This window comes from Leucoraja erinacea, chromosome 17, assembly GCF_028641065.1.
Source record: "Leucoraja erinacea ecotype New England chromosome 17, Leri_hhj_1, whole genome shotgun sequence".
NCBI classification, from domain to species: Eukaryota; Metazoa; Chordata; class Chondrichthyes; order Rajiformes; family Rajidae; genus Leucoraja; species Leucoraja erinaceus.
In genome coordinates this window covers 3,176,510-3,189,208 of record NC_073393.1, presented here as the reverse complement: position 1 = coordinate 3,189,208, position 12,699 = coordinate 3,176,510, and the positions used below count along the sequence as shown (strand labels likewise).

Here is a 12,699-nt window from a genome sequence, read left to right as displayed (position 1 = left end):
ATAGAATGCTGGACTGTTTCAGTTTTTAAGCCTTGCATTATACTTCAACAAAAAATATAATCACATAATGTTCTGGTAGTTTCACTTACCAAAACCTATGCAAATTCTTGTCCTAAAAAAAAATAATTCTAAACTTCCTCCTACAAAGGAACAGCAAACGAGAATATAGTGCACCCCCATCAAACAGCAGTTTGTGTATTGGAAAGTCACCCTTACTGAGTTCACCAATCACTGCCCGAAAATTGAGATACAAGTAATTCACTCTGCCAGAATTTTATATATAAAATATAATAAGATGAACACGATATATTTCTCACGTTATTGCCGGAATGCTTCATGCTGGGGATTTGCTAGGAACGCAACCCTTCCATAACGCAATGATTTATATCACAACTTTTAATCTCTTTGTCACAAGCATCATTATTCACTTCCCTCAGCCCAGAGGCATCCACATACAAGAGCATCCACAGCCTCACAGCGCCACATCGATCCTAATTCACTGATTCGAACTCGCAGAAGTGGTCTGTGTGGAGTTTGCACGTTCTCCCTGTGAGTTTCGTCCCAGTTTCCTCTCACACCCCAAAGACATGTAGGTGTGTAGGTTAATTGGCCTCTGTAAAGTGCCCCCGGTGTGTAGGGAACAGTCGAGAAAGTGGGATTACATAGAACTAGTGTGAACGGGTGAACGATGATTGGCGTGGACTTTGTATGTTAAATAAAACAATGTGCAATAGATACAAGCGCAAATGATGCTAGCCGAGGATAGAAATAATGAGAGACACAAGAAAACAAAAATAGTGCTGCCATGAGCGAGATGAAAGATCTCCACAATAACCCTGTTCTAATGATTCCTGCATTTCACAGGGCGCTTGCAGAATTTGAATAGACTTATATGCATGAGGAATGATAAAAATATTTCACATTTGTGCGTTTTCCTTTTCCGGTGCTGCTGCTACAGGAATGTTTAAGACAAATTTGTGCAACTTGAAGTATAACTCCCTAACCCTGGAAGCAGGGTCCAGACCACACTGCGAACAGCTGAGGTACAGTAGTAAAAGAGGGAATGTACATCAATGTCAAACCTAATACACGGTTTCTCCAAAAGTTAACTGGAACCATGACAGGAATTTGAACAGATGTCAAAATTATTTGGGAATTAAAATGTTAAAATATCCCACTTCATTTTCTGCCCCGCTCAACATTTACTCTAGGGCATGTCCAACTGTACGAGGTAACTCAAGAGTTCTCCCGAGCTTTCCCCCGATTCAAACTCGGAGAATGTCCGTAGCGGGTCCATAGGAGTTCGTGGATGTCCCGTCGTGGCTCGTACGAGTAAAAAGTAACAATATTTTTCATCATGAGTATTTTTTTTTACTCGTGGATATTTTTCAGTGTTGAAAAAACGTCACGAGTTTACCAGATTTCCCGAGTACCCACCGTTAGAATAACGAGCCACTACGGGACATCCACGAACTCCTACGGACCCGCTACGGACATTCTCCGAGTTCGAATCAGGGGAAAACTCGGGAGAACTCCTGAAGTACCTCGTACCACGGGACAGGCCCTTCAGTGTATAGAACTCACTGGCTTACAATAGAACTGCCTCAAAAAAAGCTCAGAGTACTGTTTAAATTTACTTTTTAGTTTCAAGATTGCAGGGAGTAGTCTCTTACCCGTTGTACTTTTATTCCAAGGTAATTCTGCCATTAATTCCAGGTAATTCCGGGTTAAAGCAAACTCTGGCATTGATTGAGGCATCTTTTTTAACCTGTAAATGGCAAAATCCATGGAAAAATATAAGCAACATGGTTTGTGGAGAGTTCTTACATTTATACGTTTAAGAAAGAACTGCAGATGCTGGAAAAATCGACGGTAGACAAAAATGCTGGAGAAGCGAAGGAATAGGTGACGTTTCGGGTCGAGACCCTTCTTCGGACTGATGAAGGAATAGGTGACGTTTCGGGTCGAGACCCTTCTTCGGACTGACGAAGGAATAGGTGACGTTTCGGGTCGAGACCCTTCTTCGGACTGATGAAGGAATAGGTGACGTTTCGGGTCGAGACCCTTTCGGGTCTCGACCCGAAACGTCACCTATTCCTTCGCTCCATAGATGCTGCCTCACCCGCTGAGTTTCTCCAGCATTTTTGTCTACCTTCTTACATTGATACACTCACTTCAGTTCAGTTAATGATTGCCACGTGTACCAAGGTACATTGAAAAGCTTGTTTGTCCCGTGCTATCCAGTGAGCGGAAAGACAATACATGATTACAATCAAGCTGACCGCAGTGCACAGATACAGAATAAAGGGAATAACATTTAGTGCAAAAGAAATAAAACTCTGTACAGACAGCAACCACAGTCAGGGTCGAACGCGTGTCACTGCTCTGTGGAAAACAGCAACGCTACCACTGCGCCACTTAATTTATTCAATTAAGCTTGGCGGTTATATTTGTTTATTGTCAAGTTTATTGTGAAATGCACAATTACAGCGAGGCACAGGTACAATGAAAGTCTTAATTGTGGCAAAATCACAGGCTCACGAAAAACAAATTATCCATAAATTGTCCACAAAATTACACATAAAATTCTGCCAGACGGCAAAAAGACGACTGTGCATAAACACAGGACATTAATGCAAAACACAATCAGAAAAAAAAACAAAACAAAGTCCACAGTCGTGCACTAGGTGGTCTGTGGTGTTTCATTGTCACGGTAGAATCGGGGGTTGCCTGGGTCAGCTCAAGAACCTGTTGGATGTCGGAACTTGTACAGAAAATACTAGAATCTATCAGTGGGCATGTGGTAACAGGGGAATTAGAAAATCATAATGGGACACATATTTCAATGCTCCTAATTTTTCAGCTACCTGCTCTTGGATCGCATTGTTTCTTCCAGCAAGGAGCAGAAATACGCCATTCGGCCCATCAAGTCTACTCCGCCATTCAATCAAAGCTCATATATCTTTCCCCCTAAACCCCGTTCACCTGCCTTCGCTCCATAAGCCATGACCCCCCCCCATACTAATCAAGAATCTGTCAATCCTTGCCTTAAAAATATCCTTTGACTTGACCTCCACAGCCTTCTGTGGCAATGAATTCCACAGATTCACCACTCTCTGACCAAAGAGATTCTTCCTCATCTTTCTAAAGGAACGTCCTTTTATTCTAAGGCTATGACCTCTGGTGCTAGTCTCTCCTGCTAGTGGAAACAAGCTCTCCACACTCACTATACCCAGACCAGATCAGTGTGAATCCCAGCTGAAGCGGTTCTTCTGGCTGGTTGCGCCCTGCTCCAGTTATGATAGCTGCCTCAAAAAGGCAGCCAATATCAAAGACCCATCCACACTGGCCACGCTCTCACTTCACTCCTACCATCAGGAAGCAAGTAAACTTTAAAATAATATTGCTACTTATAAAAAAATTGTACCTAGTTCATGAAGTTTCAATGCTGCCACAAAAGTAGTTACTATTGCTACTCAAATGTTAATTACGCACCTTTTGAGTTCCTTCATGCAAACTTTCATTGCTTGCTCTGGCATATTTGTACTTTTAATCTTCTTTTCCAGCATGACGATATCATCACCATCATCATCATCTTCCTGCTCCAGACCATCCAAGTGCAGCTGTCCTCCTGGAATCTGGTTGTTTTTTCGAATAGATCGGATGGTCACGATCTAATGGTTGCAAATAATTCTCTGGTAAATACAACAGGATCTCTAACATCAGTTATCACAACTTAATTGGGATAGCTGTTTCCACAGCAATAAAACTTTGCAGAACATTTACCAAGAAGTGCATACAGGCAGTTCTGTTACAACGAGCGTTTCCGAAACATGAATTGGAGATAATGCAATTGATGATTCAGGAAACAATTATTTGCATTACGTGCGCCAAATTGTATACAAATGCGATTTTGAACAGAAGCCTGAGAACCACATTAAGGTTACATTGAAAAATCGACAGACAGATAAAAAGCTGTGTTTAAGAGGGAACTGCAGATGCTGGAGAATCGAAGGTTACACAAAAGTGCTGGAGAAACTCAGCGGGTGCAGCAGCATCTATGGAGCGAAGGAAATAGGCAACGTTTCGGGCCGAAACCCTTCTTCAGACGGATAAAAAGATGTCGTGGATTTAAACTGTATAGGTGGAAAAAAACTTTTATCCATGTAACCTCCCCGCAGTAATCAACACCATTATCTTAGAGGCTACATTAACTGTGGGATGTCATTGAAATTCTCAAGCGATCACTTCTGCTGACACTTATCCAAATATGTTCTGTTAAAAAATGTAAAAGTACAGCCTTTGGTAAAATAGAATTGGAATGAAATAGTGCACACTTTACAACACCAATGAACTCAGTTAAACTTACCGCAAGTTTTTAAATCAAGAGGCAAACTCCTAAATCGACAGTAATGTAGAAACAAAGAACTGCAGATGCTGGTTTATACCAAAGATAGACGCAAAGTATTTGAGTAACTCAGCTGGTCAGGCAGCATCTCTGGAGAAAACGGATGGGCGATGATTCAGGTCGTGACTATTCTTCCAACTTCAAATGTGAGTTTGAAGAAGGATCCATACCCAAAGCTTTTTCTCCAAAGATGCTGCCTGAGTTACCGCATACTTTGTGACTATCTTCCTAATTTGACAGGAACCCACAAGCTCACTGACATGCCAAATCATTTTATCTCCAATATAGCAAAGAATAAGATATTTAAACAAGCTAAAATATTATAGCTCAAGTATAGCACACAATATGATATTTAAAGCAGTGAAAATATTTCACAGACTGTCCATTTTGCAATGGTTTTAGAAAAAGGTAGGTTTTGCAGGGTACAGCGCCTAAAGTTTTTTGATGTTCAACCATTCAATAGGTTTTAAACTGCAGGTAGACAAAAATGCTGGAGAAACTCAGCAGGTGCAGCAGCATCTATGAAGCGAGGGAAATAGGCAATGTTTCGGGACGAAACCTTTGGGAAATAGGCAACGTTGCCTATTTCCTTCGCTCCATAGATGCTGCTGCACCTGCTGAGTTTCTCCAACATTTTTGTCTACCTTCGATTTTCCAGCATCTGCAGTTCCTTCTTAAAAACTTTTAAACTGCCTTTGGCCAACAATTAATACAGTTTTTACATTGTCCATTATTATGCTGTACCCTTACTTTCAAATAAAAAATATATAATTTGTGGTTTTGCAGTCTCCAGCACTGATGTTTAATGGACTAAATAATTTTTGCAGAATAACGGATACCTACCCTCTTTTCATCACTTGGCGTGGATTTGCGAGTTTTTTGAAGTAATTTAAGTCCCTCAATTTGCCGAACAAGCAACGGAATGGTCTTCTTAAATCTCTCCTCTAAACCAACAGCATCCAGTATCTGTGCACCAAAGCAAAGATCAAAACAGTAATAGGTATTTCTGAAATGTTCCAAAAGTGTTACATCTACAGATCACAGACTCGAATTGCATCCTGCAAATGTTCCATGCAATTATGCAAATTAAAAGGCATATCATTTGTTGCACAATTATAACACTATCAAATGTTACGATAAAATGCCAACCTTTCAACATTTAAAACTTCAGAATTGGAAATGCTGTTCTTCACTCATATTCAAGTAAAACAAAATGCATGGTGCCATGTATTTCAGGGGAGCCCCTTTAAGTAACATATATTTCCCACTCCCCAATATATAGACTCCACCACTCCTCCTTACCCTTACTACCCAGTTTAAGGTCCCTGTCTGAGGGACATTTGCAACACCCAATGCAATCTAAGGCTTCACAAGCTTTGGAATTTCCCAAAGGGGGATCCATGGCAAACAAACAGCTTAACCCAACTCCACACGTGACTATTAGTTTCAAGCCCAATTTGTTTTCTGCAGCAGAGCTGTAAATTGCATTTCTTGTGAGCAAAAAAAAGGATGTTCATGAAACCATTTTAATTTTCAAGTCCATGGTTATTCAACCTCCTTCATGAATTCTTAACATTTAGGCTCCACGTTGAGCTTGAAGTGGACATTTTAAATCAAACATACCTGGAGCTTTTCGTTAGCACTGGTGCGGATAATTGATGCCACGATGTCGGGCAAGGTATCTTTAGGAAGGCTGTCCAACAACTGTCTCAGTTTGGCCACCACAGGTACAGACATATCCAGCATTTCCACCAGCTGCAAAGGTTCAATTCCCCCATTACTACACGATTTCCAGCATGTGTCCTGGCTTTGTCAACAGTGCCTGTTTTTTTAGGTTTAAGTTGAGTTTATTGTCACGTGTACAGTGAAAAGCCTTTGTTGCTTGCTAACCAGTCAGCGGAAATACAATACTTGATTACTAATCGAGCTATCCACAGCGTACAGATATATGATAAAGGGTATAGTGTGAGTGTTTTACAAGATTAAAGAATTCACCATTAAATCAAACACTCCCTTTATGGAGTTTTACAGGGTTACTAACCAATTCACCCCAAATACCAAGTTGGAGTCAGTTGGAATATTTTCTATGAACTGCCTTTGGTTGCACTAAGAACCTTGGGTTTTCTTTGCACTAGGTTTGGGGTTATTAATTAATCAAATTTGTATATTATCTGTGTGTATCGTGACCACCGATCAGCCTTTCACACTAGTTCTATGTGATCCCACTTTCTCATCCACTCCCTACACATTGGGGCCAATTTCACAGAGGCCAATCAACCTACAAACCCGCACGTCTGGGATGTGGGAGGAAACCGGAGCACCCGGAGGAAACCCACACGGTCAGAGCACATGGTGGGTCGCAGGGCCTGTTTCCATGCTGTATCTTTCAATAGTACATTAATTTCTCCTTGCACAGCTAAAATTTACCATGGTGGGGAATAAATACAAAGTAGACAAAAGTGCTGGAGAAACTCAGCGGGTGCAGCAGCATCTATGGAGCGAAGGAAATAGGCAACGTTTCGGGCCAAAACCCTTCTTCAGACTGATGTTGGGTAGGGGGGAGGGGAGAGAAGAAAGGAAAAAGGAAGAGGAGCCCGAAGGCTGAGAAGGGGAGGAGATAGCAAGGGCTACCGGAAATTGGAGAATTCAATGTTTATGCCGCTAGGGTGCAGACTGCCCAAGTGGAATATGAGGTGCTGCTCCTCCTAGACAAGAGGCACTTTTGTCTACCTTTGATTTTCCAGCATCTACAGTTCCTTCTTAAACACGGGTAATAAATACAATTTGCTAAATAGAAACATAACTCATTACACAGCTCTTGCATCAGACTAACATTGATCCATGACAATTATGGAAGTTCTATGACAAGTGTGAATGCAGAACACTTTATACAGACCTGTACCGCATATTTGTAGAACTCCTGAGAAAGGTCACTGAGCTCCCCAGTACCATCTGCGTATTCCTCTAGGTGGTCAAGTTGTTCCACTTTAGCGACTAGGAACGGCTTCTCTTTCACCACCTCGAGTATGTTGAATCGACATAGGCCCGTGATTAACAGTGTGTAGTGCGGCTTTGGCCAGTTACTCCCAACTATCTGCACTGCAATACCCGCTGTTCCGATCCTAATCACCAACATGAGAGAAACAACAACCAAATTCAAAATGCACACAGTGTGAATTGGCTGTTTTTAAGAAATGCCGTGATGTAAAACCCAGCATGCACAGTCAAATAGAACAAGTTGTCCTACAAGGTACACAAAAGTGCTGGAGAAACTCAGCGGGTGCAGCAGCATCTATGGAGCGAAGGAAATAGGCAACGTTTCGGGCCGAAACATTGCTATTTCCGCCGCTCCATAGATGCTGCTGCACCCGCTGAGTTTCTCCAGTACTTTTGTCTAACTTCGATTTTCCAGCATCTGCAGTTCCTTCTTAAACAAGCTGTCCTACAACTTTAGGCTGTGCATGCTATACGCAAGAAGAAGATATGTTTAAGAAAGAACAATTAAATTCTTACTAGCTGCAGCACAACAGAATATGTAAACATAGTACACTGTAAATAATATGATAAACGAGAGAGAGGAAAAAAATCTTTCCCAATGGCCTGTCAATAAATTGTGAAAAAATAAACAAAGGCATGTAAATTGTCTAGATAAATTCTACTGTGATGCTACCTTATAGCGCCCAATTCGATCCTGACTACCCTTGCTGTCTGTACGGAGTTTGTACGTCCTCCCTGTGACCGCGTGGGTTTTCTCCGGGTGCTTGGGTTCCTCCCAATCTCCAAAGACGCGCAAGTTTCTGAAGCTAGGCTTCTGAAAATTGCCTAGTCCGCAGGATACAACGAGTGCATGGGTGAATGCTGGTCGGCACGGACACGGTGGGCCGAAGGGCCTGTTTCCACGCTGTATCTCTAAACTAAACTAACGAAATACTGGGAGAATTTTTGAAATTAACAGATATTGCAACCCTACCCGGACTAGAAGGAATAAATGAATTTGCAACAAGAGTGAGGACAGGATAGAAATCTTCAGTCACGTCCTGTACAAATGATTTCCCTGCCTCTTAATTACCTATTTTTCCAATTATATAGGCAATTTATTCTATGAAATTTAAATTTCTTATTTAAATTTAGCAAAGGTGATTAAATGCATTCTTTATAAAGTTGGTCACGTTATATAGATTAGGCTAAACAAACAAACAAGCTCGCTCCAAAGTTTTCAAACTAGGCTGAAGTCCATTGAGATTATCCTGATGTAACTGGATTGAAATCAGCTTTCCTTCATTTTAACCCGTGCTGTTGTTGAGCAGATCTCCAAATAGCTCTACAAATGGCTCATAATTTTGCTTCTCTCATTAACATCTTACTTTGTGCCTGCTCCACAAACTGCTTTATGTTTGGTTATTTCACATTATATACGTAGCTCTTTTTTTTTTTTAAAGCATTCCCCTGTCTGCAGGCTTATCTCAGGAACAGAATTACTCCAGCATTGTGTGTATCTCTCAAGTGATGAGCAGCTTCAATCTTAAAGACAACTAGACCAAGTGGGACTCGTTGGGTCCTGTCCCCGAACGCAGGTCCCCGAACGCAATATTCCACCACACCAATTGGTCCCAATACTCACCACTCCCTCGAGAAGGAGGGGGGATAGAGAGGGAGGGTGGTAGAGGGGCGGGGAGGTAGAGAGGGAGGGGGGGGGGTTAGAGAGGCTCGCCTGCCATCTGAATGCATTGTGACGTGCGCTGGAGTGCCACACCCCCCCCCCCCCCCCCCCCGGAGTGTCCCGTCCTGCCTAGCGAGTGGATTGTGATGTCACTTGGATTTTTTTCCCCGAAATGGGTTTTCGGGCTGTTTTTAAAACTTTAAATGATTAATAAGTTCGGAAATATAGGTGGGAATGTGACGGGAAGATGTTTATCGCCTCGACGGGAAAAATGTGTGTAGACAGTGTGAAAATGGGAAAGCTGTGGCCTAGCGTTTGGAGGAAATAGGAAAATTAACCAGATTGACACACACACAGCCACAAAGACAAAGAGTTTTAGTATTATAGAGATGTGTTGTTAATAAAAATGTATCTACATGATACTGCGGGGAGATTACATGCAAATAGTTGCTCTTGGTCTAGATTGGTTGTCTTTAGAATTAATTAGCCGATACCACCATTGCATAACTATTGAAGATGATGAGGCTGACCCTGGGCCTAGGGCTACCTGTCACTTGTCCTGGGCCTACCTGTGCAGTTCAATAGTACTTTATTGTCACATGTAACTAGATAAAATGAAATGCTTTGTTTTGCATATAATCCTGCAAAATTATACGAGACATAAGCACAATCATACATAAATACAACAGTGCAATGATTGTAGTGTTGTTGGTTTGGAGAATTGTAGCACCTGCTGTCTGACTGGTCCAGGGCCCGGGTTTACCTGTGTAGGTGAGCAGGCCCTGGGCCTCCCTGTTACTGGTGCTGACCCCGGGCCTATTACTATCTGTGTAGGGGAGCAGGGCACGGGCCCACCCATCGCTGGAGCTACCCCAAACCTGCCTGTGTTGGGGAGTGGGTCTCGGGCCTACCTGTGCAGACGGGGCCGTGCCCGGGCCTGGTTCCCGGCCTACCTATGCAGGGTTCGGGCCCAGGGCCTGCCTGTTGCCAGTGCTGATCCCGGGCCTGGGGTTTTAGGGCCTTCTTGTAGCGGGGTCCCGGGACTCGGGCCTACCTGTTGCTGGTCCCACCTGTTACCAGTGCTGACTCCGGGCCTGGGTTTTAGGGCCTACCTGTTAAGGCCTACTTGCAATGGGGCCCTGGAGCTCGGACCTACCTATTGCCAGTGCTGACCCCAGGCCGGGGCTCGGGCCTACCTGTGAAGTCGCTGGTCTCGGGGTTCGGGCCTACCTGTGGTCCCGGGGCTCGGGCCTACCTGTGGAGCCGGGGCTCGGGCCTACCTGTCGCTGGTCCCGGGGCTCGGGCCTACCCCGGGGCTCGGGCCTACCTGTCGTTGGTCCCGGGGCTCGGGCCTACCTGTGGTCCCGGGGCTCGGGCCTACCAGTGGAGCCGGGGCTCGGGCCTACCTGTGGTCCCGGGGCTCGGGCCTACCTGTGGGGTCCCCGGGGCTCGGGCCTGCCTGTCGCTGGTCCCGGGGCTCGGGCCTACCTGTGGTCCTGGGGCTCGGGCCTACCTGCCTACCTGTGGTCCCGGGGCTCGGGCCTACCTGTGGAGCCGGGGCTCGGGCCTACCTGTCGCTGGTCTGTGGTCCGGGGCTCGGGCCTACCTGTCGTTGGTCCCGGGGCTCGGGCCTACCTGTGGTCCTGGGGCTCGGGCCTACCTGTGGTCTCGGGCCTACCTGTGGAGCCGGGGCTCGGGCCTACCTGTGGAGCCGGGGCAGCTGCTGGTCCGGGTCGCCGCCGCCGCTGGGCCCGGGGCCGGGGCCTGTGCCGGGGCCTGTGCTGGGGCCTGTGCTGGGGCCGGGGCCTGTGCCGGGGCCGGGGCCGGGCACTACGCCGATGATGGTGCTGCGGACCGAGTTCCCCCGGAGCAGGCGGCCCCGCACCAGCTGCAGGTTCCGCGCCGAGTCCACGCCGACGCGCAGCGAGGATCCGGGCAGCAGCACCTCGTCCCCGGCCAACAGCAGCAGCGGCAGCCGCTCGGGCAGCCTCACCGTGATCCGCTCCATCTCTCCTGTCGCCGCCGCCGCTTCGGCCCCGCCGCTGCCTCCTAGCTCTCCGCTTCGGCCTCGCCCCCTCCTCTCCTCCTCGCCACCCCCGCGGTCTGTGCACACTGACGCCGCCCAGAGGGTCAAAAACCATTCACCCTGCAAACACTTACAACCAAAGATACTGCTTACAACCTTGCAATAAAATCATAAATAGACTAATCTGACTGTGTGCATTGTATTTAAACCTATGCCCACTAAATTACTCTTGTTAGCAGACTAAAGCCATGTTCAGGAATCACTGCCCAGAGGTTCAAAGCCTCTAAAAACTTACAACCTTGCAATAAAAGCAAATAAAGTCTCATCTGACTGCGTGCATTGTATTACATCTATCCCCCAAATTACTCTTTAGCAGACTAAAATCATGTTCAAGAATCACTGCCCAGAAACCATTTCCATTGCAATCTTGCATTAAAACAGGAAAAGGCTCGTCTGTGTGGATAACATTTTAACAAATGCCCCAAATCACTCTTTTCCAGGTTATGACCACGTTCAAGAATTGAGAAACACCATCCAAAAGGTCAAAAGCAGTCACCCTGCAACAGGCATTAAAGCAGTGAAAGGCTTCTCTGTGCAGATTAGATTTAATTATGTTCCCCAAATTACTCCTTTAACGGCTAAAACCATGAAAAAAAATTAAGAATTACCCCTTTATAGGCTAATACCATATTCAAGAATTATTGAAAACTCTACAACAAGCATCACAGCAGATAAAGGCTCATTTATGTGGATTATATTTAGATATACGCCCCAATTTACTATTTTCCTGCCCCAAATCACTCTTTTCCAGGCTAGGACCATACTCAAGAATTCAGAATCACTGCCCAGAGGTTCAAAAAACCAACCATTCACCATGCAACTTTGCAGTAAGCATTGCAGCAGATAAAGGCTTCCTGTGTGGATTGTGTTTAAACATATGCCCCAAATTATTCCTTTATAGGCTAAGACCAGGTTCATGAATAGACAATAGGCACAGGAGTAGGCCATTCGGCCCTTCGAGCCAGCACCGCCATTCAATGTTATCATGGCTGATTCGATATGATCAAGGCTGAATCAAGACCATGTTCAAGAAGTCTGAAGAAGGGTCTCGGCCCGAAACGTTGCCTATTTCCTTCGCTCCATAGATGCTGCCTCACCCACTGAATTACTCCAGCATTTTTGCCTACCTTCGATTTTCCAGCATCTGCAGTTCCTTCTTAAACGCAATGTTCAAGAATCACTGCCCTAAGGTTCAAAACTATTCACCCTGTAACAAGTATTATAACAGATAAAGGCTTTTCTGCATTGTATTGTATTCAAACATATGCCCCAAGTCATTCTTTTCCAAGCTAAGACCATGTTCAACAATGGAATATCACCGTCCAGAGATTCATAACCATTCACACTGCAAAACGTGCATTAAAGCAGATAAAGGCTTCTCTGTATGGATGATAGAACATTGAATTCAGAGAACATGAATATTGAATGTTCCAATTTTAGGTTTACTAACCTACAACCAATTCGGTCCTCTCCCCCCCCCCTCCCCCCTCCTCCCCCCCCCTTCTCTCCTCTCCCCCCATCTCCTATTCTCCCTCTTTTCCTCTC

At 44.9% G+C, this 12,699-nt stretch overlaps 1 protein-coding gene across 2 annotated transcripts in view; it reads right to left on the bottom strand.

Moving 5' to 3' along the window:
- lonp2 (lon peptidase 2, peroxisomal) overlaps positions 1–11,134 on the bottom strand; it is a 31,895-nt gene extending 20,761 nt beyond the window's left edge. Inside the window, exons 1-7 of one of the 2 annotated variants that reach the window (XM_055648388.1) lie at positions 10,897–11,132; positions 10,772–10,830; positions 7,305–7,530; positions 6,032–6,163; positions 5,252–5,374; positions 3,496–3,674; positions 1,674–1,768 (exon numbers count right to left, since the gene is read on the bottom strand). In XM_055648388.1, coding sequence (XP_055504363.1) covers positions 1,674–1,768; positions 3,496–3,674; positions 5,252–5,374; positions 6,032–6,163; positions 7,305–7,530; positions 10,772–10,830; positions 10,897–11,076 — 994 coding nt within the window. In that variant the 5' untranslated portion in view covers positions 11,077–11,132. Of the gene's footprint in view, positions 1–1,673; positions 1,769–3,495; positions 3,675–5,251; positions 5,375–6,031; positions 6,164–7,304; positions 7,531–10,771 lie in introns of both variants that reach the window. The other variant, XM_055648387.1, reaches the window with a different exon arrangement.
- Positions 11,135–12,699: the final 1,565 nt, after the last annotated feature.